General features: G+C 43.9%; 2 protein-coding genes across 3 annotated transcripts in view; one reads left to right on the top strand and one right to left on the bottom strand.

Moving 5' to 3' along the window:
* PLG (plasminogen) overlaps positions 1–2,922 on the top strand; it is a 36,220-nt gene extending 33,298 nt beyond the window's left edge. The window contains exons 16-17 of the mRNA XM_032837213.1: positions 1,026–1,171; positions 2,507–2,922. Coding sequence (XP_032693104.1) covers positions 1,026–1,171; positions 2,507–2,668 — 308 coding nt within the window. The 3' untranslated portion in view covers positions 2,669–2,922. The remainder of the gene's footprint in view (positions 1–1,025; positions 1,172–2,506) is intronic.
* A 2,077-nt stretch (positions 2,923–4,999) lies between these two features.
* The window catches only part of SLC22A3 (solute carrier family 22 member 3), a 93,387-nt gene continuing 72,694 nt past the window's right edge, over positions 5,000–25,692 (bottom strand). The window contains exons 6-12 of one of the 2 annotated variants that reach the window (XM_032837196.1): positions 18,718–18,815; positions 18,384–18,598; positions 11,263–11,371; positions 10,204–10,316; positions 7,206–7,305; positions 5,566–5,654; positions 5,050–5,160 (exon numbers count right to left, since the gene is read on the bottom strand). In XM_032837196.1, the coding sequence (XP_032693087.1) occupies positions 5,609–5,654; positions 7,206–7,305; positions 10,204–10,316; positions 11,263–11,371; positions 18,384–18,598; positions 18,718–18,815 (681 nt within the window). In that variant the 3' untranslated portion in view covers positions 5,050–5,160; positions 5,566–5,608. Of the gene's footprint in view, positions 5,161–5,565; positions 5,655–7,205; positions 7,306–10,203; positions 10,317–11,262; positions 11,372–18,383; positions 18,599–18,717; positions 18,816–25,692 lie in introns of both variants that reach the window. The other variant, XM_032837195.1, reaches the window with a different exon arrangement.

Raw genomic sequence — 25,692 nt, 5'->3', positions numbered from 1 at the left:
CCTAGTGAAATTTTACGCTGTCATACCCTTTTAGGAAATACTTTGGCAATGTTCACTGGGAGCCCTAAATATGTCTATATAATTTATGGGAACTCAGAGCTAAGAAAATATTAAGGAATATAAATAAAATGCATGAACAAAGACGTGGAAAGTTGGAAGGCACTGTAGGAGCCTGGGAGTAGGGGAGTGAAGAATTGGGCAATGACATCACACACCCAAGTGCAAATCCCAGCTCCTCTGCAGACCTGCTGGGTGATCTTGGGCAAACTGCACTGCCTGTATGGCTCAGTGGCATTTAGTATAGTCTCAGTGTTGTACAACCACCACCCCTGTTTGCAGAACACTTTCCTAACCTTAAAACACTTTCCACCCCACTCCTGAAGCAGTCATTCCCCCATTAAATACTGATTATGAAAATTGCAGCATTCTAAGAAGGCCCTTACTATATAGCATTGTGTGAAAACAATCAGGATATAAAATCTTGCGATATAAGTAGAAGAAAAAATCATCTAAAAGAGACTGAAAATGAATAGATGTTATAGTAACACATTTCTCAATCTCTCTTTACATATTGAAAAATATTTCTTTTAAAAAAAAATATTTATTTATTTGACAGAGTGAGGGATAGAGAGCACAAGTAAGGGGAGCGCTGAGCAGGGAGGCTGATGTGGGGCTCGATCCCAGGACCCCGGGATCATGATCTGAGAGCAGATGCTTAACCAACTGAGCCACCCAGGCGCCCCCCAAAATACTTCTTCATAGTTAAACAAAAATAACACGTATCCCCAGACACCATCAAGAAATATTAATTCCAGATTATTAAATCCAGGTCTTGGGAACATGAAATCTTACGTAATATCTGTACCTTCAAGGTTAAAATGAAAAGCATTCCGGTAGTGTCCGGAACTGACTTCTTGCTTTATACAACCTCGTGGACAAACGAGATCTGTCACTGCTGCTCTGCTGTTCTGGAAGGTCATGTTGGGGATCCCGTATAACCATTTCTTTAATCTTTTTAAACACAGGCACCTTTGGCGCGGGGCTCCTCAAGGAAGCGCAGCTGCCTGTGATTGAGAACAAGGTGTGCAATCGCTATGAGTATCTGAACGGAAGAGTCAAATCGACAGAGCTCTGTGCTGGGAATCTGGCTGGAGGCACCGACAGTTGTCAGGTAAGCACCATGTTAGTCTCCAGGCTTGGCCTCTTAGATATTTCAGCCTCGAACGGCAAATTCCAGAAGGCTTTACCAACTGCAGGCCACCGTCCAGATGCTACCCAGAAAGATTTTAGGTCTGTCCCTGCATCCGGATTGAGATCCCCGAAGGGGATTTCTTGGGCCCTAAGTTCAGATCGATGGTAAGGGAGGAGTTACGTACCATCACTGCCGCAGCCCACAGGTCCTGTGGGGAGCTGGGACTCATGGGGTGGTCTTTCCAGCAGGGAGGCCAGGGAAAGTGTGAGACAAAGACCACTTTGCAATTGCTTTGGGGGTTTCATCTGCCTAAGAGAAACCCCAATGCGGGAAGGGATGAGTATAACATTCACAAGGGAGTTTCTCCCTGGGAACACTAAATGGTGTGGGGTTTTGATAAATACACTTTGTTAAGTACTGAATATAGTAGATATTCAAATAATGTATTAATCAGTTCCTTTCTAATTGGAAGAGAATGTTCAAATATTGGGTAAAGTTACATCTGGGTAACAGAAGGATGGCATTCCATAATAAAAGGATGGTGGTTTATTTATTTATTTATTTTTATTTTTCTGTTTTGTTAATTAACATACAATGCAGCATTTGTTTTGGGGGTACAGGTCTGTGATTCCTCAGTCTTACTCAATTTACAGCACTCACCGTAGCACATACCCTCCCTGGTACCCTTAACTCAACCACCCTATCCCTGGCCCCCCACCACCCAGTAATCCTCAGTTTGTTTCCTGAGCTTAAGAGTCTCTTATGGTTTGTCTCCCTCCTTGGTCCCATCTTGTTTCATTTTCCCCTTCTTCCCCCCCACCAACGAACCCCCACCCTGCCTCTCAAATTCCTCATAATCAAAGAGATCTTGTGATAATTGTCTTTCTCTGATTGACTTATGTCACTCAGCATAGTACCCTCTAGTTCCATCCACGTCATTGCAAATGGCAAGATTTCATTTCTTTTGATGGCTGCATAGTATTCCATTGTAGATATATACCACATCTTTTTTATCCATTCATCTGTTCATGGACATCTAGGTTCTTTCCATAGTTTGGCTGTTGTAGACATTGCTGCTATGAACATTTGGGTGCACGTGCCCCTTCGGATCACTACGTTTGTATCTTTAGTGTGAATACCCAGTAGTGCGATTGCTGGGTCATAGGGCAGCTCTATTTTCAACTTTTTGAAGAACCTTCATACTGTTTTCCAGAGTGGCTGCACCAGCTTGCATTCCCATCAACAATGTAGGAGTGTTCCCTTGCGGTTTGATCTTCACATGTTTTTTTTTTTTTTTTCCCCCTCTCTGTATAGGGTGACAGTGGAGGGCCTCTGGTTTGCTTTGAGAAGGACAAGTACATTTTACAAGGAGTCACTTCGTGGGGTCTTGGCTGTGCCCGCCCCAATAAGCCTGGTGTCTATGTTCGTGTGTCAAGGTTTGTTACTTGGATTGAAGGAATAATGAGAAATAATTAAGTGAATGGGAGACAGAGTGATTCCCTGACATATCTAGAAGCTGGAACACGGGTAGGGAAGTCGGCATGCTCAGAAATCATTGACCGTAATCAAACTAAGACACTGTACTTGGGCCATCCACTGCCAAACCTCAAGGTATTTTAGTATTGTTGTGGATAAGTTTTCCCCGCCCGTGGACTGTTGCATCCTGTAATAATAAAGTAACACATCTATAACATTTGTTGAAAATAAACTCTGTCCTTCCTTTGATTTAATTTTCTTGAACTTCATTGTTTTCATGTTCTTCGTTTATACTACCAGTTTTAAATAATGTACCTCTTGCAGACTTAGGTGATTTCTCTCTTTATCATAAGGCATAGTTGCAAAAAAGAACCAAGAAGCCTGTAAGATCATAGAGAAGGGAACAGAGAAGTCCTAGTAAATCACCCCTATATTCACCTTGTCTGTGAAAGATGGCTTGACATACATCTTTTAAGGTCTTTATCCTGGCACTGAGATGAAGGGACGAATGTTTTCAGAGCAGCAACATGTATGGGGAGTCATGAGAACAAATTCTATTCTTGGGAATGAAATCTGTTACCGATGACTTGACGTAAGCCCAGCACAGGGGATGCTGGGCAGAAAGCTGTATGCGGTGCAGGGAACGGGCATTACAAGTGTAATACAAGACCAGTAGGGAGGCTGAGTGCTATTCTGGGTCACGTCTGAATCCAGGAATGGGACCAAGAGCCCGTGAAGGAACAACGAACATAAATTGAAGGTGGATGGCTTAATTTCCTTTGCTAATTGGCTGCCCAGAAAGGAAATACACACTGTCATGTGGGGACAGTTTTATAGTGACAGCGTTCAGCAGGAAGAGGGAGAAAAGACACCGAAGTTACTTGACAATTTAAAACTCTTTATTGTTACCAGAACCAAAATACCAACTCAGGGTACAGCTCCAAGGTGAGCGTATCAAGGAGGAACAGCCATCTTACAGCAAAGAGGGCTGCAAAGAGAGAGAAAACGTGCGTGCCCGCGGATAGGGGTGACTGCAGCGTGAAGTCCTCAAAGAGTGGCGCTTACTTCACTGAAAAATCAAACATTCATACTCAGTTTCATTGTGCTTTAAGGATTAAAATCTTAGTTTGCAGTTGGCACCCACATCGTACATAACGGTCATGTTTGCGTAGGATTTTCTTCTTCGTTGGCAAGATTTCCCTTGGTGCCCGTTTTGTCTGTCCACACAAAATAGTTCATGAAAAAAATCTGCATGAGATATATACTGAAAATACAAGAAATGTACCAGATAAAGCAGAACAACAGAAAAAAGAGAGCATATTTGCATGGGAGCTCCACATTTCAAAAGTCTCCGTAACAAAACAAAGATCAGATCCCTCCTATTAGTGTCTATGACATCACTTACAAAGCTTCTGCTAATTCTTTTATGCGTGGATATAATTGACCTTCCTTTTAAATTAAAATGTAAGCTTCTTCCCAAGACAGGTTAAAAGGGTCAAGATTGAAAAGGGTCGAGATTGAACAGTCCATGTTTTTCACTGTTGACCACGGGCAGCGTCCTAGAACTGAACTCACACGTACGAGATAAATAACCCTTTAAGATCAAAATTAAGACCCATGAAATCATAGTTCCTGGATTTCGTTCTGTAAAGAACGGAGTGTGTGGCTTTAGATGCTCACGAAGGCAGGACCCAAACTATCCCCAATCATCGCATGCCCAAAACCGATGGAAGAAATAATAGAGCCAAATCCTCGAATTGGATGGAGAATTTGTGGATAATTACGGAGTCAGGCTTGAAGATGCTGGCAGGCCCCGATGCCACAGTGGCTTACAGAGCTCGAAGCAAGAAGAGAAAGGAAAGGCTCAGTATCGTGTGGCCCAAGGTTCTTCAATTCAGCCTCTTTGTGAACAGGATTTCCAGAACTTCAACCTCCCCCCAATCTTCAGAGCTCTCAGGTCAGAGCTTTCGTCCCTCGTTCAGGTCTGATGAACCCATTGCTGCATCCTGTTCCCAGATCCCCACTTGGCAACATCTTGCCTCCATGGCGGAGCGAGCAGCCGTGAGAATTCAGGGAAGGCTTCTCTTGTCCGTCTATCCCTGAGCTGGAGACAACAGCTCCAGCTTCAGAGGAAAACTGAGGCAGCGATGTCCACACGCTGTCCCTGTCCACACAACAGGCTCTTGGCTTTGCTAAGCCAGCCACACACCGTGTTCCCAGAAACATCAATAGCACTCTAAATCCTAATTCATCCCACATTATATAAAAATACTCTGGATAATTTGAATGTCTTTGTACAGTACGACAAACACTTGGAGCCACAGAGCATGATGCAGCTGAAACGGACACACACACGTGTCTGCAAGGCACATCGGTTCCTTGGGAGAGGTCAACCCTAAGAGCTCCTTCCTTTCGTCTTTGGCAGCGGGCCTCAAAGGTGAGAGCTGGACACTTGAGTTTTCTTTTTCCTGCCACATTTAGAGGAATATGGACTATGAAAACAAAGAGAAAACAGAAAGTCCTTATGAAACATCATACAACTCATTCCAACAGTGTTTTCTTGCTACTATTCAACGTTACAGCTGCTTTTCATGAAACACGCTCATGCATAAACACGCAGTTCAAAGGTAGTGAAAGTGACAGTCTCCTGGGTTTTTCTTTTTTTTCTTTTTTTTAACCTGTTTTTGGTCGCTAGGCAGGGGTTAAGTAGCATTGCAGCATCTACGTTCTCTATGTGACAGGACGGGATGCCACCCACCCTGACATGGCCCCCAAGCTCAAATACAAGCCAAGCAATTGTCTAGGAAGGCACAGTTAGCAAAAGGTTCCTCTTTTCTGGAGGAGGCAGGACCTTACAATGGTATAACGCACAAGAGGAGTCCACACAGTTTTAACACCTTTTATACATTTCTTAATTTTGATTGGCAAAATGGCAAGATCTTAAAGAGAATCTTCCATCTCACTCCGAATTTCAGGTAGCATTGTTCTAGGGTGAAAAATAGGTAGAGCTTTGGGTAAGAAATAAGCCATTATTCGTCACTCGATTTCCAAACAAGCTGCAGAATCTGTTTGGATGACTTCCTGGGGCAAAGGTCCCCTTGTCCTCTGACTGGCCAGTCCTATTATAAGTCAGCTGGTGAGAATGAGCTGATGGTTTTATTTTAAATACATTAAGTTTTTCTTACGAAAGTTCTGGGATCACAGGCACTTTAAAAATGTCAGCATCTACTCTGTCCTCCATCTACGAGTGAATAGCCATGAAGTTATTCACAGTCAGTCTTCTTATAAATATTTTTGATGCAATATTTTTTAAAAGTTCAGGGATCCACATCCTCAATTTCTAGGTCTTTATTTAGACTACTGATTTTATTTTAAAAGTTAGCTGTTACATTATTTTTTGAATTATGCAGATAATACAAGGCCATGGGTTGTAATTAGAAAACAAATAATACAAAAGCCTACAGAGTGTAGAAGTGATGTCTTCTTCCCAATTCACTTCTATCCTCAGCTGGTCTATATTACAATGTTAGATCTTTTGCTACACATTCTCATATCCATATCTTCTCTTCCTCTTTTTGTTATGAAGCATTTTAAGCAGAGGAAATTAGAATTTGTGTTCTGTGAATTTTTGTTGATATAATTCTTCATGTTTATGTACTGGTTGGGTATTAACTTTCTTTGCACATGAGTTAGATGCTCTTCTCTCTCTCTCATAATCTCTCCCTCTCTCTCCTTCCCAGTCTTCTGTCTCCTTTTATCCATCCATCCATCTACCAATCCGTCTATCCATCATCTCTCTCTCTTTCCATCCTCTCTCTTTCCATCTAGGTACAGAGAGAGGTTCCTATTGTTTTGATTTTTTAATAATTACTATAACATATTGTTCAGCAACTTTTCACTTTGTGACCCATCTTGAAGACCTTACCATGTCACTCCACATAGATATATCTCAATTCTTCTAATCTCGATATAGTAATCTACACCAAGAACACATTAGCATTTCCATCATCGGTTTCCTACTGATGTACATGTAAGTTATTTCTACTTTCCTTTCGCTGTCCTTTTCTTTAGATTGTTTCTGAGTTTTAACACCTTACTTAGAAATGTTTCCCTCTTCCTAACCACATTTAAAAAAGAATACACATTCTTTTATGGTTCTTCTCTTTTTATATTAACCTACCTTTTCTTTCCCCCAAAGATTATTTATTTATTTATTTGAGAGCGCGCGTGCGTGAGAGAGAGAGTCAGAGAGAGAGCACGAAGCAGACTCCCCACTAAGCAGGCAGCCAGAGGCCGGGACTCCACCCCAGGACCATGGGATCATGACCTGAGCTGAGGTCAGACACTTCACCAACTGAGCCACCCAGGCGCCCCTTACGTTAACTTCCTAAATCAACTTTGAGTTTTCTGCCTAGGATGTGAGTTGGGAATTGATATTACTCCCCTCCCCACGAATGTTCAATTTTCTCCATGTATTTTTTCCCCAGGAGTTTGAAATGCTGCTTTTATTTAAGATGCACTGAAATTCATACAATACCTGCCAAGTTTTTCTACATCATCCACTGTTTCTGGCAAGGCAATACCCTTGGTTTCGGGCAAAAGCATCACGAGACCACCACAGACCGATGCCAGGATACCTAGGGAATAGGGAACGGCGGGAGAGCATCAGGAAGGCGCGGCCAGCGACACCCCCTCTCGTTGCCCCTTCCTGGCCACCTTGCAGCAGCTGTGCTCACTCACTGTAACCGGCCCTCGGGTCACCCTAACCAGCTCTCCTGCTCTCCTCTAACGCTATGGGAAGTGTTCCCTCCCTTCCTCGGACGCCGGGCAGCCCCACCATCCTGGCACTCTCGTGCACATCCATTCCTTCACTCCCCAAACAGTCACTCAACAGGTGCCTCAGTGTCGACCCTGCAGAGAAGATCCCACCTTCTTTTTTTTTTTTTAAGATTTTATTTATTTATTTGTCAGGGACAGAGGGAGAGAGAGCGAGCGAGCACAGGCAGACAAAGAGGCAGGCAGAGGCAGAGGGAGAAGCAGGCTCCCTGCTGAGCAAGGAGCCCGATGTGGGACTCAATCCCAGGACCCCTGGATCATGACCTGAGCCGAAGGCAGCCGCTTAACCAACTAAGCCACCCAGGCGTCCCAAGATCTGCCTCTCGGGGAAATGGCAGCCCCCAGATAGGCATCCCCTCGGTTTCCTTTTCCCGGCCAAGAGCTTTACTGCCTGCTCTCCCCTCCTTTCCTTACTGGGTCACGTCACACAGTCTGACGTGTCCCCGCTGCAGCCCGCCGCCATCTCTCAGAGTCTTTCTGGGCTCCTCCATGGACCCAGGAGCCCTCAGGCTGCAGCTGCTGGAAGCACCCAAGGGGACAGGAGCCTCTCATCGGCAGGGGCCCTTCTCCCCACCTCACGGGATCCTCCAGTTACCATCCCCCCCTTTGCTGGTCTTTAGAGCAGAAATTTGGGAAGCGTCCTCCCCCACTCTGTCCACTTATGCTGGTGAATGTTTACCGACCAGCTCTCCAGAAGATAAAGCCCCAACGCGTAGCATTTGCCAATTTCCATGGTGCAAGGACTCTCCCCGGGGACACCCCGAGCTAGTGCCCCGACATCACCACATGAGGCGCTGGGAAGGGCGCTGCAGTGACGCCCTGTGTCTGGCAATTCCTTCGGAAGGATACACTCAGCAAAAATCACGGGAAGAACACCCACCTGTTTTAATAATGGCTAAATTAACCACTGGGCTCCAACACTCCTGAAAACTTCACAACTGGCCTTGGCAGGTGGGTGCCACCAGCTCGAGCACCAGCACTCACCGCCTCGAGCCAGGCTTCGCCTCTGCCTGCTCTCTCTTGCCCCTGAGCTCCTGCCCTGCTCCCGTCAGCTCCAGAGACACAGACTCTGCTTCTGGGGCCTGGCGGTCTCCCCCTTTCCCAGCCGGGAGCCTGGCCTCACACCTTCCTCTGGCTCAAGCAAGCCCACTCAGTCATCCCTCTCGCTGGTTTTACTTTATTTCTTGAATCTCTCCATGCCCAGCACTCCCTGTGTCATCCCCTTGACCCCACTGCCATGAGCCCTCACCTGATTAACTGGCTGATGACCGGCACTGTCCCCGTCCAACCTACTGGTGGATGGGCCATCAGAGCCAGCCTTCTAAAATGCAAACCTAGCACTGTCAATCCCAGCTTAGAGCTCTTAGCTTCCACGATTGTTTGGATAAAGAGCAAATCACAGAACTAGGAAGACCACGATCTGACTCAGGCCTGCCTCGCAGCTTTACCTCCCTCCCCGGCCCCACCGCACACACTGTCTCTGTCCTCTAACTGGCCTTCCCACTGTCTGAAGCCCCAGCCACACTCCCCATGTGGCCAATTTCTACTGTCTCCGATCTCAACTAGACATCCTTCCTTCCTCCTTGGCTCAGGCAGGTGGGGAGTCCCTGTGTTACACACCTCCAGTGCCTCTGCTTTCAGTATTTATCACACTGTGATGTGACCGAGGGTTTGGAAGTGTGGCTCTCTCCCCAGCCAAGACCTTGAACCACTGGACTCCCTGACCACTTGGTCTTGGTTGAACAATGGCACCCTTTGCTTTTCCATGCTGGCCGCAGAATCGACACTGAGCTAATTTTTCAGATCCCATGAAATAATTTGGAAATAATCTTGTGCTGAATTTGGTGGTGCCAAGTGGTTAGAAGCTTTACTATCCCTGGCTAGCACTGTTGGGAATTTTGCATTACTCAGGATGTATGGCCTCATGGACTCAATATTTTCATTATAATTTAAACTGCAGAGCAACACATGAAAAACATAAAACATTCTCTACCAGGAGTGAGGACATGGAGGCAGTGGAAAGATACGTGAGAAAGGGACCCCCGGGTCCTTCCTTGCCAAGAAGGGCAGAGGCGGGTATGAGACCCAGGCAGAAAGGTTGGAACAGCACCTGAGAAGCACTGGACTGAATTATCCTGAGCCCCCTGCCCCTAAACTTTGGCTCTAGCCCCTCGTGCGGCCTGTGGAGATTGGAGCAGGAAGGAGAGTATGAACCCGAGGGCCAGAACAGAGGTTACTGGGCAAGGGATTCTGTGTCCTCTGTTCTTCCTACACAGCAAGGTCTGCATCAAAGCAAACGAAAATGTGATCTTAATAGATACAGAACGTTTAAAACTATAATCAGATTTGAGGCTTCTTTTGAAACAAACGGAAGGTCTGAGTTCATCCACTGAAAATTATTGGCTCTGTTCCCCAATATCATAGACTTTTAGAGCACTGTACTGTACTTTATCTCAGAACCTAAACAAGGAAAGCTAAATTGAACATGACTCATCATGACCCTTTGATAGAAAATAAATTAAAAGCATTTAGGCTTTCACATTGCCATGTAATCAGATGGGATACTCAAAACTCAAGCAGCTGTCTTTAAGAAGTTAAATGACCTCCTTAATAGCAAGCGGAATAATCACCATCAAGTTCTATTAATGCAGGGAACATAGATGAACACATTAGAAATAATGTGTAGAACGAGTTCTTACCAAAGATGATAAGAGGTAGTTCCAGCCAAATGGCCGCCAGCCGGAAGAGCAGAAACGGGGCTATGATTCCCCCAAAATCACATAAACCTGAGCAAAGAGAAACTCCAAAGTTTCTGTAGAGTAAAAAAATTGTTTTAAATAAAATATATTTAACTATATTCAAGATAAGAAAAATATTCAGATATACAAGTCATAAATTTTAGTAATATTTCCCATTTCTATAGTTTTTTTGAAAAAAATTTACTTATTTAGTTAACAGAGACAGAGAGAGAGATAGAGCATGCACGAGCAGGGGGAACAGCGGCCGAGCAGGCAGAGGGGGAAGCAGGCTCCCTGCCGAGAGAGGAGCCCGTTGTGGGACTTGATCCTAGGACCCTAGGATCATGACCTGAGCTGAGCCACCCAGGCATCCCCCATTTTTTACAGTTTTTAACTCTGAAAATGGCTATTCCTCCCATATTCTAAGCAAATCGTTTCCATTCTGCCCCATTTCACATCTGGGCAAAGGCTGAGTCACAGCGAAGACTGTGCGGTGGAAATCCTCTCACCAACGTCTCACTCCCCAGCCCACTCGGCGATGCTGATGGGGTGACTTGACTCCCTCACCTGACAGTGAGGTGTGCCCACGAGTATTCCCCCAGGGAAGGAGGCCGTTGGAGCCCATGCGCACTGTTTCACTCTGTCCTGCATTATTAAATCAGCAGCTCACAGTGGCAAGACGGGGAGTGTGGTCAGAACAGAGGCTGTAGCCTTTGAACAGGATGACGCTGATGCAGACAGTTTTAACCCACATCTAAGCAAGTACTGTAATCAGATTATCTGATCCCACAAAACCACATCCGAGTATAAAGATACTGGTACGGAAATACTTCTATCAAAAAAATGCGGAATGTAGCAATGCAGAAAGTAGCCCTAACTCAAAGCACATCTTCTTTCCTGGCTGAATTCAGCCCCGGCTAACATATCGCCCAGTTAAGGAAACATTTTAATGGCTTTGAAGTCAAAACATTTGGCTGCAGAATTACTTAGGAGAAACAATGACATATAAGTTGGAATTACCGTAACGTTGTTGGGTACAATTCAGAATTTACCAAATAAACAATTTCAAAGGCCATGGTTATCCCTAGTCTTCCCAGGGTAGCAACAGTGGTTCTCAACCAGGGTATTCCTGTGAACACAGAAAATTTGGAAGGAAACAGTTAGGGGTCTGCTTTCAGTAAAAATACCACAAATCAACAGAAGGCATTTGCTTAGAGATTTTCCCAGGCCCTAAGTCTTTGCCAATTTAAAGCACGAATGACAGATACCTCCTAATATTGTAGCCAAAATTTTTTTTAAGATTTTATTTATTTGACAAAGAGAGAGAGGCCGCAAGAGAGGGAACACAAGCAGGGGGAGGGGAGAGCGAAAAGCAGGCCTCTCGCTGAGCAGGGAGCCTGATGTAGGGTTCGATCCCAGGACCCCAGGATCATGACCTGAGCTGAAGGCAGATGCTTAACTGACTGAGCCACCCAAGCGTCCCAGCAGACATGTTATTAGTGTTACTTAAGAGAGATAAGTTTTCAATAATCTCACTCTCCAGGGAATTACTTTTTTTTTTTTTTAAGATTTTATTTATTTATCTGAAAGAGGACACAAGTTGGGGAGGGGAGAGGAGGAGCAAACTCCCCACTGAGCAGGGAGCTCAACCTGGGGCTCAGTCCCAGGACCCTGAAATCATGACCTGAACCCAAGGCAGAAGTCTAATGACTGAGCCACCCAGGCGCTCTATCATAGCCAAATTTTAACAGCAACAACCACCAGGATGAGAGCTAATGTGTGCTAGTCGCCTTTCTGAGCAGGGTTAGATGATGGGAAGGCAATTCAAGAACCATTTCTTGAAAGGCCACTAGACTGAAAACAGTGTTCCAGGCATTGCTTTCCTAGAGGGCCTGACTGCACTGGATGTCTGTCTGGAAGGTGGTCTTCACTTGGACCTTGAGAACCATTACCGCAGCCTGGTACCCATCTGTCCTCTCTCCATTCCCACCCCTAGTGATAGCACACAGCATAGCTGTTCCTGCCAGACCAGGAGAAATCTGGACATGAAGCTGGTGTTGGTTTCTGAAGGCTAGCCAAGGCTTTGAGGACCAGAACCTTTGGAAGGGGACACTTATGCCTTGTGTTATCACTAGAGTGTATGTCCCCCATCTTGCTACTTCCCCCAAGAAATCACCCAGAGGAGATGGCTTCTTAAAAATTAGTTGGTTTCTTCATTTAAAAATGAACTGTTTGAGGGCTGCATTGGTTATACGAGGAAATTCTCCTTTTCTCCACAGTAACTAGTGGAAAAAGCCAAGTGTTCCTCATTAAATATTTTCTTTCTTTTAAGGTTTAAAGGAAGAAGGAGTAAACCATTTTTGCCCTACAAAGTCAGTGCTCTAAATCTCTTAAGAGTTGCGCAGTTTATGCCTTCCTTCTTCAGCGGACACGGGTGTGAGGACATATGACCTCACCAATAGGCTCGAGTCTGTTCTCCAAAGCGAGGCTAAGGATGTTCTGACTTCCATCTTTGAAAAGGAAACTTTTCCCTTTTACACCCATACTCATGCTCACTCAGCACTAAACGGCTCTCTTATCTCCGAGAAGAACGATTGCCCCTTCGTGAAAAATGATTTTTTTTTTTTTTTAGTGGACACTTAGGCATGAATGCAGAGGAGGACAGAAGAGAATCAAGATCAGTAGATGTACGGGCATTCTCTGCAGAAGAGTCAACAAAGAAAAAACCCCCGAAAACTCACTAAACACTACATTGCCTAGGAGGGCGGGCACAGAAAGAGAGTTTAAGATCATTGCTGGGAGGCTCCAGCTTATGACTACAACATTGCGTTTTGCTTGCACACTGGCTGAGGACGTCCTGACGGACTTGACGTTTCTCCCAGATGACAGCATCTGCAGCGCTCCCGTATCAACAGCTCCATCAGGGGTGAGGAGTATCAGCCTTGTGCCCATGTGCCCGGCTGCCATCTGCTCGGGCACGGAACGGTTGTAAACATGTGTTTTATTTAGGCTTTGCCTTTTCACAAAGGCCAGGGAGGGGGACCAGGAAATGCATTCCACCCCAGGCTTCAATGAGCAGGTGGTGCAGTGCCAGGTGCCAGGGAACAGAACGTGGCAGCTCTTGCCCGGATTCCCTGGGTCCCAGCCTGACCGGGCAACCTTTCGCTGCTCTCGGGCTGCAAAGAGTGTCGCCTGATACTGTGGAAACAGCTTGATTATCAAGGTTAAGTTCTTAAGTTTTAGGTCTTTTTTTCCTACTGAATCAAGACAACTCTGTAAGGGAGTCCCGCTGACAATTTCAAGGACAGTTTAAGTTTACGACGGAGGCTGGAACTGTTTGCTGGAAAGAACCAAACAAAAACCCAGAAGCCAAATGCAAACACACACGTGTGCACATAAAACATGTGATTAGCTCAGTGAAGACAGGTAAATGCCCAGTCAAGTGAGTACAATGCTCAGAAAACGCTGTCAGCGGAGACCCGGGGAGGAGCCGTGGTTTCTCCTCCACGTGGGCTGGACTCTGAGAGCCTCTCGACTCCTGAGCAGCAGAGGCCACTGTGTAACCACACTGAGCTAGAGATCTGGGTGAAATGTGTAATAACACACAACAACCAGAGGCTCGGAGAGTGAAACGAAAGCAGTTTGTTAGGAAGTGCAAATGATATGTGACTATCACGTATATAAACAGAAACTTCCCACCATCCCAGTGATAAGCTGCCTTTATCTTGGAGCAACGGTAGACACCTTTCATAGCAATGACAAAGGAACACAAGACAATTTACAAATGAGGACTGAGGCTGGCACTCTCTCCATGGAGTCCCGAGAACACAGAGAAAGACGGTCCCTCTGAATAGGGGTTTGGTCAAGAGACTGGAGATTACTGGGAGTAAGACCTCAAGTTTTGAAAAGCAGGATGCAGGATTTTAAAGAAACGCTATTTGATGTCTCCTCTGAATGTACCATCTGCTTTGAGTTCTGAAATAAAATGTAGTGAAAATTTGTACTAGAGATGTGTAAATTAAGGTACATTGGCTGGTTTTTCACTTAAGAGGGAAATAAAAGCAAAAGGCAGTTCAGCCTTTCTGTTTCAAAGGGGGTACTTAACCGGGCGGTTAGGTCTGTAGCCATCCCAAACAAATCCAAATGAAAGACTCAGGCCAGACCACTGTAGACAAAGAAAACCTTCTAGTTTTCCGACTTTAATCAGAGTTCAAAAATGTGGGTCAAAAGCAGTGAGGTTTAAGTGAACGTACAGCCAGAAAGGCTTTCTTTTGCCAGAATCTCATTCTTCAGGCCATAAAAAGTTGTGTTTAGTGGAGGGGAAGCCACTAAAACTGTTCTCAATAATTTTAGAGCTGATTCCTCTAAAAGGCTAATCAGCATTCTCTGCATGGGCCATCCTCCTCTTCCTGACGTCAAGAATGACTGAGAGGAAAAGTCTTTCTAATGTTAATTCATCAGCCCGAGTAACCAAGTCCAAAAGCTCCCTTCAGGAGAAAGGCTGCCAAAGGAGTGAGAACTGCCCCTACACTGTGGGTACTCACAAGGAGCATTAGGGATGTGAATTTATTCTTGCCCATCACGACTGACATATGACTATCTGGAAATGCACAATCTGCGTCCAGAATAAGAGCATAATAATTACTTTTCAGGATTGCTGAAAACAATTCTAAAGCTGAAATCAGGAAATGGTATCTTCAAAATAAAACTGATCAGATCACACGGAAAAGTCTGTTCTTTGCCTTACATTTTTCCATATAAGAAAGTGTTCTCTACAAAATCGCCTGATTCCCATTCATCTAGTTACTCCAATGTTGGTGCGGGCACATGGTCTAGAATGCTCTCGGGGATCACGTAGAATGCTGTGCACGTCAAAATCACCCCAATCAGTCTGAGCCCAGACAGAATCTTCCAGGGGAATGTTATATCATGAAATGATGGGCCATCCATAAGTCCTTAACCTTTATCCACCCATAAGTCCTTAACCCATTCCCTAATTCCATGTGCAACAAATACTTCTTACTCCATGTGCCCTGAGAACAGAAGACCTCCTGGTAGGATTTTCAACCCAAAATGATACAATATTAAAGTAAAATGGAAACAACAGAGAAGTCCAGATCCTCCATTTGTCCCCCTTCTGCTTAAATTGAACACTATCGCCAAGGGCAGAAGTTATGTCCATCTTGTTCACTGCTCTGTTCCTACTCCTAGTTTAGTGGTGGCCATTCATAGATACTAAACAGACATGCATTGACCAATAGATGTTACACAGATTGTCCAACTCTTAGAAAAATTCTCTAACTCAATGTAGTGGGTTGAATAGTGTTCCCCAATGTAGTGGGTTGAAGAGTGTTCCCCAAAGTTCATGTCCACCTAGAACCCAGAATGTGAGTGTATTTCTAAATGGGTCTTTGCAGATGTGATAGTTAAGATGCAGAGGAGAGAGGGTCCTATGAAGATGGGGGCAGACATTGGGATAATGTCAAGGAATGCCTGTGGGGTTACCAGCAACCCCCAGAAGTTAGGAAAGATGAGCCTTCAGAGAGAGGCTGGCCCTGTCCACACTGGGATTTCAGACCTCCAGCCTCTGGGACTGTGAGAGAATATATTTCTGTTGTTTCAAGCCCCCCCAGGGCGTGGTACTTGGTTACTATAGTCCTAAGAAACTAGTATACTAGAAGAAAATAAGATCGGTGTAAATAATCAGTTCTGTTAATCATCAACCAAATCAGTAAGACTGAAGACTTTACATCCTTTTTAAATTTTCTGGTCTGAAGATGGACATTTTTGTAATTTTATTCAAGTAGGGTTTGGGGACTTCATAAACCATCATATAATTAATAAACTCATCTGTAAATGCCTGTTTTCACTTCCACAATATTATGCCTTCTTTCTTGATCCTCAGATGATTCTCCTAAGAAAAGGCAGTCTCTCTGGGGCTGACACAAGGACTCCCGGAGAACCCGCCCTCTCAGGAACCTCTACCTCACATGCGTCGCACCTGGAAATAATGAACTTGCTCTGATTCACACATTCCCTGGGACTTGGCAGGGCTTCCCCATCCAGGGTCCGCTGTGTCCTGGGGCAGAGATGATGTGGGTTGTAGGACCCATGCATCTGGGGTCACTGCCCCCTCTGCAGCATGCTATGGTCATTGAGCAACCCTGACCTCTGACACCACCCTGAAATCATCCTCTCTCGCTCGGGCCGACTGCCGTGACACTGATTCCTGCTCTCGGCATCCCTCCCTCCTCACTGCTACCAGCCAACCTGATGCGACTATGAGGAAGCTAGCAGGGCCATGCCCAAGCTCCCGGCATGGCCCCTGAGGCCAGTCACCGCTGGTGGCAGGCTATCTTTCAGCCCCCTTTTTGGGAAACTTGAGCGATAACAGAGAACGTGTGATCCCAGATCCCTCAAAGAAGGCTCATACTTTTGAGAGCCGTGCTCTGCTGTGAAAAAACATCTCTCCTATCCTTCCCTTCTGTCAAGGGGATTTATTTTTTCTTTTATAAAGTTTGCTTATTTATTTATTTTTAGTAATCTCTACACCCAAAGTGGGGCTCAAACTCATGACCCTGAGATCAGGCTGACTGAGCCAGCCAGGCCCCCCTGTCCAGTACCTCTCTCTTCCTCTTTCACACGTGCCTAGTTCTCGCCTCTGGGAAGTTTTTCCTGACCACTCCATGCATAAGACTCCTTGTACCTATTTTTTTTTTTAATCATGTAGAGCCTTCAGAAAGCTTTATTTTTCTGAATCTGGTACAATTGGCTCCAGAACAACAGGTTTAAACTGTGTGGGTCCACCTACGTGCAGACAGTATTTCCACTACACTACAGTATTTTTCTCTTCCTTATGATTTTCTTGGTAACATTTTCTTTTCCCTAACTTCATTGTGAGAATACAGTATATAAGGCATATGACATACAAAATATGTGTTCGTCGACTCTTTTGTTATAGGTAAGGCTTCTAGATAACACTAGGCTATTAGCAGTTCAGTTTCTGAGGAGTGAAAAGTTCTATGCAGGTTTTTGCTCATGCAATGAGTCAGCATGCCCTACCCCTAATGACAAGGTTTACCTCTAATTCTATTATTTCATTTATCACAGGGAGTTGTGAAAGCATTAAAATATCTATATCAATGTTTAGAGCAGCATTATCAACAAAAGCCAAGTTATGGAAAGAGCCCAGATATCCATATGTCCATCGACTGATAAATGGATAAAGAAGATGTGGGGTGTGTGTGTGTGTGTGCAATGGACTACTACTCAGCCATATAAAAGAATGAAAGAATAAAATCTTGCCATTTGCAATGGTGTAGTTGGAGCCAGAGAGTATAATGTTAAGTGGAATCAGTCAGTCAGAGAAAGACAAATACCATATGATCTCACTCATATGTAGAATTTAAGAAACATAACAGTTGAATGTGGGGAGGGGGCAAGAGGCAAAACTAGAAACAGACTCTTAACTATAGAGAACAAACTGAGGGTTGCTCGAGGGGAGGGGAGTGAGGGAATGGGCTAGATGGGTGATGGGCATTAAGGAGGGCACTTGCGATGAGCACTGGGTGTCCTATGAAAGTGATAGATCACAAAATTCTACATCTCAAACTAATATTACACTGTATATTAACTAACTAGAATTTAGTTAGAAAAACTTGGAAGAAAAGCAAATTTTTAAAAATGGAGTGTCCATACTCCTTCCTAAGTCATGAACCTTCTGGAGTCAATGGGTATCTTCCTTTCTCCCTTTTGTAACCCTGGTATTTTGCATGGGGCCAGTGATACCGCAGGTAATCAGGAAATACAGTAACCATGGTCAAGGAGTGCATGCGAGCCAGTTGAATAAAAGTGATCAGTAATAACCCACATCACTATAAGCTAGACTCTGCATGACAGCTAACTTCCATCATAAATGAACCTAAAGTGGAGAAAACAGAAAAATCTGTAGAACCAATCCCTACACACAGAGTCATTACACCACTTAAGAAGAAAATTGGGTGATATCACTATAGGTTGACCGGTACCAGGATTTTGAGGGTGGTACATTTTTGAAGGACAAGAAGTTCCCCATTCTTGATTATTTTGATTTAGGACTATTTCATGTTCTTGAGTGCTGGACAGATTTGGGGGATTATTACCTTCGGGTAAGAATGCAGTGACAAGGCAGGCCACCCCCGCCACTATGTTGCTTCCCGCGAAGGGAAGGCGTCGTCCAAAACGCTCAATGGTCAGTAAGATCAGGAGGGCCGCGGGCAACTCCACAACTCCTGAGATGAAAAAGTCGATATAGAGGTTGCCTCCTATAATTCCCAGGCGCATGACGAGTCCCTGATATACCACCGCGCTTGTGAACCTGGAGCAACAGTGAAAAACAACGGAGACCAAGTAAGGCATAACTTCAGCCTGCTCCAAAGGAAGGGGTGCATTGTAAATTCGATACAAGCTTTTGAGCCCATCACAAGTCAGACTTACCAAGCAAACATAAGAATAAGTGTGCACTTCCTCATTTGGGGAGTCCTCACCAGATCTAAAAAGGATGGGTTACTAACCTCCTCATCTGTAACAGTGATCTATATAAGAGAAGCAGATTTCAGTAGCAAATACAGCAAGACACACCTGCATATTATAGATTTTCATTGACCAGATTCAAAGCCACCAAGTCAAATGATCTGACTGAATCGACAGGGGTCTTTCACAACTACGTCTTAAAACCTGAGAATGGAGAGTTTGATTCCTTCGCCGTCATAAAAGGTCAGATTCACAAAGATGTGGTTGCTGCAGGAGAGGCTGTTTTGAGGCAAGGACCAGGGGTCCTGTATGCTAATCTGCTCGGACTCACCAGGGACAAAAGGTGTGTTTTAAAGTACAACACACGTGTGCATTTATTAAACTGGAGAAAACAAATGTAAAAATGGCATAAGCAGCTGGGATCCAAATGAGTGTTTCTTTATTAAATTATCAACCTGATGTTCAATAAGATTATCTTAAACTCAAGAGCAAGCAGGGCCCCAAAGGTGTCCGTTCGCTTTGGTCCATTTATTTGAATCAAGAGTCTTTTCGATCCTGGAAAATTCAGCTCATCTCTATTTGGTCATCCAAGAAGTTGGTCTTTTCTTTCATTGCATGAAACAAATATTGCTGGTGCTTATGATTTATAAGGCACTATAAGGGAAACAAAGCCAAAAAGCAGGTACTTTGTCAGTCACCGAGGCTAAGCACGACACTGGATGAGTCAGACAAAGCTTGGTATCTCCTGTATGCTTGCTCCAGGACGGTCCCAAGCAAAAGAAGACTGCAAAGTCAATGCCTTTGGATCACCTTCTCTCCCAATACCGGAATCTCTTCTATCCCAAGACATGTATGTTTCACATTTTAACCTTTCCTAAATTGGGATGTGTCCTACAACTGAGCCGAAAAGAAAACAATACATTTAATAATATGTTTCAGAGCATGGTTTTTCTTACTTAGTGGTACATTAAATGATGGATCTTACAATCAATAGGGTCGTAGAGTCAGTGACACAAAACTAGTTTCCATGACAATGCCTGCGGAAGACTGCTCATTGGTTCTACCATCCATTCTTTCTTTCTCCCTTTTGATAACAGAATCCACTGAATTTCAGTTTGGTGCGTGGATACCTCGCCAAGTCACATTTTCTAGCCTCTCCTTCAACTATGGGCAGCCCTTTGATTAAGCTCTCAGTAATGAGGTGGGAATAGAAGCCATGTACGCAAGTTCTAGAACTAATCCTTTAAAAAGAAATGGCTTTTCTCTTTATTCACTGCCTTCCCTCTCCTAAGGGATGGAAGGAGATGCTGGTGAATTAGCTTTTCCTTGACAACCTGTTGCAGGTAACATTTGCAGAAACAAGATAACTGGAACCTGGGTCCTGGAGGCACTCAGGGACCAGAGCTGCCTTTTAGTGCTGGGCTGCTTACCTCTGGGTGAGCACGCGTTCAAGAGAAAGACACTTTTCTTCCTTCCTTCCTTCCCTCCCTCCTTCCTTTTTCTTTCTTTCTTTCTTTCTTTCTTTCTTTCTTTCTTTCTTTCTTTCTTTCCTTTCTTTCTTTCCTTTCTTTCTTTCTTTATTCCTTTCTTTTTCTTTGGTCATTATATTTTTGGGTTCTCTGTTTCAGCAGCAAGTTGACCTGTACTCTAAATGAATACAATGCTTATGAAAATGTTCCCCAATCTACTCTTCGAAATTCTAAGAATTTTTAAGACCTTTGCCGCTCCAAAAATAAGGCAGAAATACCAAAAATGAAAGAACTTCAGGTATTACAACAATGTATCATTATATGGTTGGTTATCAAAATGTTTTCCACAATTACTTTCCTATCTTGTCCACGTTAAAATAGTTCACTTCTGCCTGGGTGCCTCAGTTAAGTGTCTGCCTTCTGTTCAGATCATGATCCCAGAGTCCCAGCATCGAACCCCCCATTGGGCTCCCTGCTCAGTGGGGAGTCTGCTTCTCCCTCTGCCCCTCCCCCTGACTCATTCTCGCTCTCTCTCTCAAATAAATAAATAAAATCTTCTTAAAAAAAATGGTTCATTTCTAAAGAGCATGTAATACTTGTTGGATTCTGGGCTAACTACCTTACATGGATTATTTCATTTGATTCTGTCAAAATCCTCCAAAGTTATCAATCCTGTTTTATAAAAAAGAAAAACAAGGCTCGGGACTTGAAGGGTTAACGAGAAGGCGGTTGAGCTGGGATCTGTAATCAGGCACTTGATAGGGACCCTTTATTCTTACTGATCACATGGCTGCTGAATGGATTCGAGGCTTTTTTAGAAAACTTCTGTGTAGCTGATGGTCACTTCCTTTTCAAGGAAGGATGTTACACATTTGGCCAAAAAGCCAAATTTAAAACATAAAACATAAAACATAAAGTTAAAACATAATTTTATGGAAAAGTTAGATTTGACTAAAATCTAGAGCTTGAGGACCTTTAAATTCAAGATCAAAACTACCCAGACTGGGAGGGCAGCTGTCGTCCATGGATATTTCACTTTTTCCAAGGAGTCTTTTCTTTTCACTCACTTACGGGTTTTCCACGCTCAGACTTGGGTCAGCTTGACTGTGCTCATTCAGACGACTCCCTTTTCTCTAGGGAGTCCCGGGTCCGGTCACTGCTCCCATCCACACATCTGTACCACTGCTCCCCAGAGCACACAGATGGTGACGATCTTTTCTTTACTAAAGCAGTATTTGCCACAATTTGTTATGGTTTCTCTTTCATTCCTTCTTCAGTCTTCTTATCTTCTCCCCACAGCTATGACTTCTACCGACTAGAAAAGACTACAAATTCGCTTTCATTCACGTCCCAGTGTCAACACCCCAGAGTTAAAGGAGATCATGTATCATATATTTCAAGATCTCTGGTCAGTTCAGGAAGATAACTTGACATTTCAGCACTTTTGTAGATTTTTTCAGTCACTCGCGATTCTTAGAACTATCTCTACCTGATAAAACATCTGAGCATCTCTTATTTTTGTGGTATCTCTGCCAATGTCACTTTTTCTTGATCGTATCTCCAGGCTGGTTAAGTTACTACACAACCACAGAATTATGACGTGATAGATTTTGACAAGACAATAGAGGCCTACTGGTCTGACCCAGAGGTCAGCACACTTTTTTTTTTTTTTTTTTTTTGCAAAGGACCAGATTATAAGTACTTTTGGTTTTGTGGGCAATATAGTCTCTGTTGGAGCTATTTAACTTTGCTATCACAGTGTGAAAGCAGCCACAGATGGATACACAAATGGATGACTATGGCCGGATCCCAATAAAACTCTGTTTACAAAAACGGGCAGCAAGCCAGGTCTGGCCTGCAGGCTGTAGATTGCTGGCTTCTGAACTAGAAGGTTAGTGCTGTTGGAACTTATAAATGATATTCTTATACCCATCACAGAGAGGAAGAAGTTGAGGCACAGGAAAGATAAGTAGCTTCCCCACAGAGGACCAACAGACAGTAAGTCGATGAACCAGGAGGTGGACACCCAGGTCTGTATGTTACTAACCATTATGCTCTAACTGTGTCTGCAGTAGTCAGAGTATAATATTTATTTTAATGTTGAAAAATATGCTGTATCATTAGTGGTTCTCACAGGGTAGTAAGATTATGGTGGGTTTTACTTTTTTCCTTTTTGCTGTAAATATTCTCTTAAAATTAAAATTTAAACCAAAAGTCCTTTTCCTAACAAGAAGAACTATACCTTACCTTTCAAATAACGGATTTAAGTGAGACCATAGAATACCTTTTTTGTTGTTGGCTCTGTGTCATTCTCCCTTTCTTGGTCTTAATAGAACCCTCACTGCGCCTCCCCCCATCAATTCCCATTCTCAGGGGAGCTGATTCTGTTTCCAGTTGTAGGGGAGACCTGGTTGCCGAAGGGCAATTCTACCCTCTGTGCCAGTGACTGGGCACGAGACCCAATTTGAACCAATGAGAAATCGTCTCAAGAAAGTCCTTCACTGGGGGCACCTTGGGTGCTCAGTTGGTTGAGCACCTGCCTTCAGCTCAGGTCCTGATCTCGGAGTCCTGCCATCCAGCTCTGCATCAGGCTCTCTGCTCAGCGAGGATTCTGCTTCTCTCTCTCTCTCTCTCTCTCTCTAATAAATAAAATCTTTAAATAAAACAAACAAAAAAAAGAAAGTCCTTCACCGACCTTAAGTCGGAGGTTCCTGAAGGAATCTTCTCTCTCTACCCTCAGGGAATTAATGAGAAAACAGTAGACTCAAGTAGAACTTAGTATCTAACTTACGCTCAGGAGGCCAACCGCGCGAAGATGAAGCCACTCCGTCGGCAGAGTGGGGCGGGAGAAAACCATGGCTGGGACTGTTGACAGCCAGGTCCAGCCAACCCCAAATGCAGCTATTAGCCCTAGAATTCCAGATACAGGAGCCAGGAAATGGGCTTATTGTTTAAGCCCATTTAAGTTGGTTTTCTGTAACTTGTTGCCTAAAGCAGAATTTTCTGGAGAATTCGGTCCAGAACAATTCTTTTGCAATAATTGTGTATTTTAGGCAACATAATTTTGTATTGAAGAATTAAAATAATTGCTGAGTCTTCCGACTTACTCAGGAAAAATATTTATTATTAGTCTTCATTTCAAACTTTTAAGATTGAGAATCAAGCCGTCACATGATCTCTGCTTTCCCAAAGCACAAGTTTCATGCCTAACACATACCCTTTACCAAAAGAATATGAGGTACTGATAAAACCTAAGGTAACCAAGACCGTAAAAGCCAATCTTCCCTGTCCAGTGAATGAAAGGATTAATAGTACCTCCAAGCAAGTATGCATTTTGCCAATTTAAGAATAAATCCAGCTGGTTTTTTATTTACTGACATGTTCTCTACAGTGACGCAGATATTCTGAAAGATGACCCACTTTCTAGGTGACCGAAGACCTTGAGAGACTGAACGCCGTGTCTTGGGATGGGCATACGTCCAGTACAGTCTTGGCAACTCATGTGCAGTGGCTGCTGAAGCTCTTCTTCTTCTACAACAACTCCCAGCTCTGAATTTTGAAATTAAGCTGTGTTTATTTTGTGTTGCCTAAGGGTTACCAAATTTTGCTTACTCTGAGTCAGATACAAAAGAGTAGAAAGGCTAGATCAGGGTTATTATATGTACATACGTCAGTTTGCTTTATTGAGCTATAACTTCCATACAATAGAATTCAGCAAGTTCAAGTGCACTTGAGTGAATCTTGATGGATGCGTACAGTCGATGAACCACAACCACTGTCAGGATACGGACCGTCTCCATTATCCTCAAGAGGTTTCCTCCCGACTCTACAGTCACCCTCCCCCCCCACTCTTAGCCCCAGGCAATCCCCCTGTCTTCTTTGTGTCATTACAGTTTTGCTTTTTTCAGAATTTCATGTAAATGGAACCATAGAGAATGTTGTCTTTTGTATCTAGCTTGGTATGATATTTTGTCACATGTTTATGTCATCTAAGTGGTGTCTGCCTGCTCCAATTTGGAGCAAAGGAAGATAGGAAAGGCTCGTGGTAACATTTGTGTGTTTGGAGTCTTGTTGCATAGTAATGTCACTCGTAGGAAAAGGGCTTGCTCACAGGTAAGCTGCATAGGTCAGTTTCCTAATGTTTATTGACGGACCTTCCTGCTATCTATTCTAGTTGTCTCCTAATGGCCTTTCAGCTCTTCCAAGACTTTTATGTTACTTTAACAGTGATGTCGTCCGTGTTGAAAATGTACTTTGTTCATCTAACTGTGATTAATCTAGCTGCATGTACCATGCTTCCTGGTGCCTTTCTGAAACCTTTTTTCAGGTTGACATTTTCATTTAAATTGCCAAGGAAGAGAAAGACATTATAAATTACTGTCTGTTCTAAATATGGTGCTTAAGAAGTCCCCTGATGTGGGGCTGGTTTCAGGACTGGGAGAGAGTCACGGGTTTAGAAAACTGGTACGTGACCTCAACTTTGCAAACCTTACTTCTCTCCCCAGAAGCCTAAGGATAGCAACTCACTTCACTAGTACTTTGAGATTCCACTGGATCGCACACATCCACACGCCCACCACACACAGGAAGAGCTCGATCGTGGACGCAGGCAGAGAGACCACTGCTGTTTTGTATCATTTCAGAGATGTGTTACTTCCAGATGATGACTCACTTGGTACTTTATCTTTTTCATTAGTAAACCGTAGCTGACACTATCATGCCCCTAAGGAGAGGTGATTTTAAAGATCGCAATGTTTATAGCAGCAATGGCCACGATCGTCAAACTGTGGAAAGAACCAAGATGCCCTTCAATGGATGAATGGATAAGGAAGATGTGGTCCATATACACTATGGAGTATGATGCCTCCATCAGAAAGGATGAATACCCAACTTTTGTAGCAACATGGACGGGACTGGAAGAGATTATGCTGAGTGAAATAAGTCAAGCAGAGAGAGTCAATTATCATATGGTTTCACTTATTTGTGGAGCATAACAAATAACATGGAGGACAAGGGGAGATGGAGAGGAGAAAGGAGTTGAGGGAAATTGGAAAGGGGAGGTGAACCATGAGAGACTATGGACTCTGAAAAACAATCTGAGGGTTTTGAAGGGGCGGGGGTGGGAGGTTGGGGGAACCAGGTGGTGGGTATTAGAGAGGGCACAGATTGAATGGAGCACTGGGTGCGGTGCAAAAACAATGAATACTGTTACACTGAAAAGAAATTAAAAAAAAAAAATCGCCTGACTTGAGTCCCTCTGTAAAAAGAAGAATGTTCATTGTCTCCCTTATTTTTTTCTTTTTAAAGGAATGGATTTCTTTTTATACTGGTTTTTAAAAGTGTACCAGGTATATTTGATGTCAATTTGGCACTGTTGATCTCCCATGCCTTAGGCTGGGTAACTTTTCACAAATGTTCTCGCAAGCGACACTTAGTGAGAGTGGTCCTCAAAATGTGCGCGGTCCATGAT

Source organism: Lontra canadensis, unplaced genomic scaffold, assembly GCF_010015895.1.
Source record: "Lontra canadensis isolate GAN:19392208 unplaced genomic scaffold, GSC_riverotter_1.0 scaffold97, whole genome shotgun sequence".
Taxonomy (NCBI): Eukaryota; Metazoa; Chordata; class Mammalia; order Carnivora; family Mustelidae; genus Lontra; species Lontra canadensis.
The sequence above is the reverse complement of the archived record's forward strand: the minus strand, read 5'-3'. Positions and strand labels throughout refer to the sequence as shown.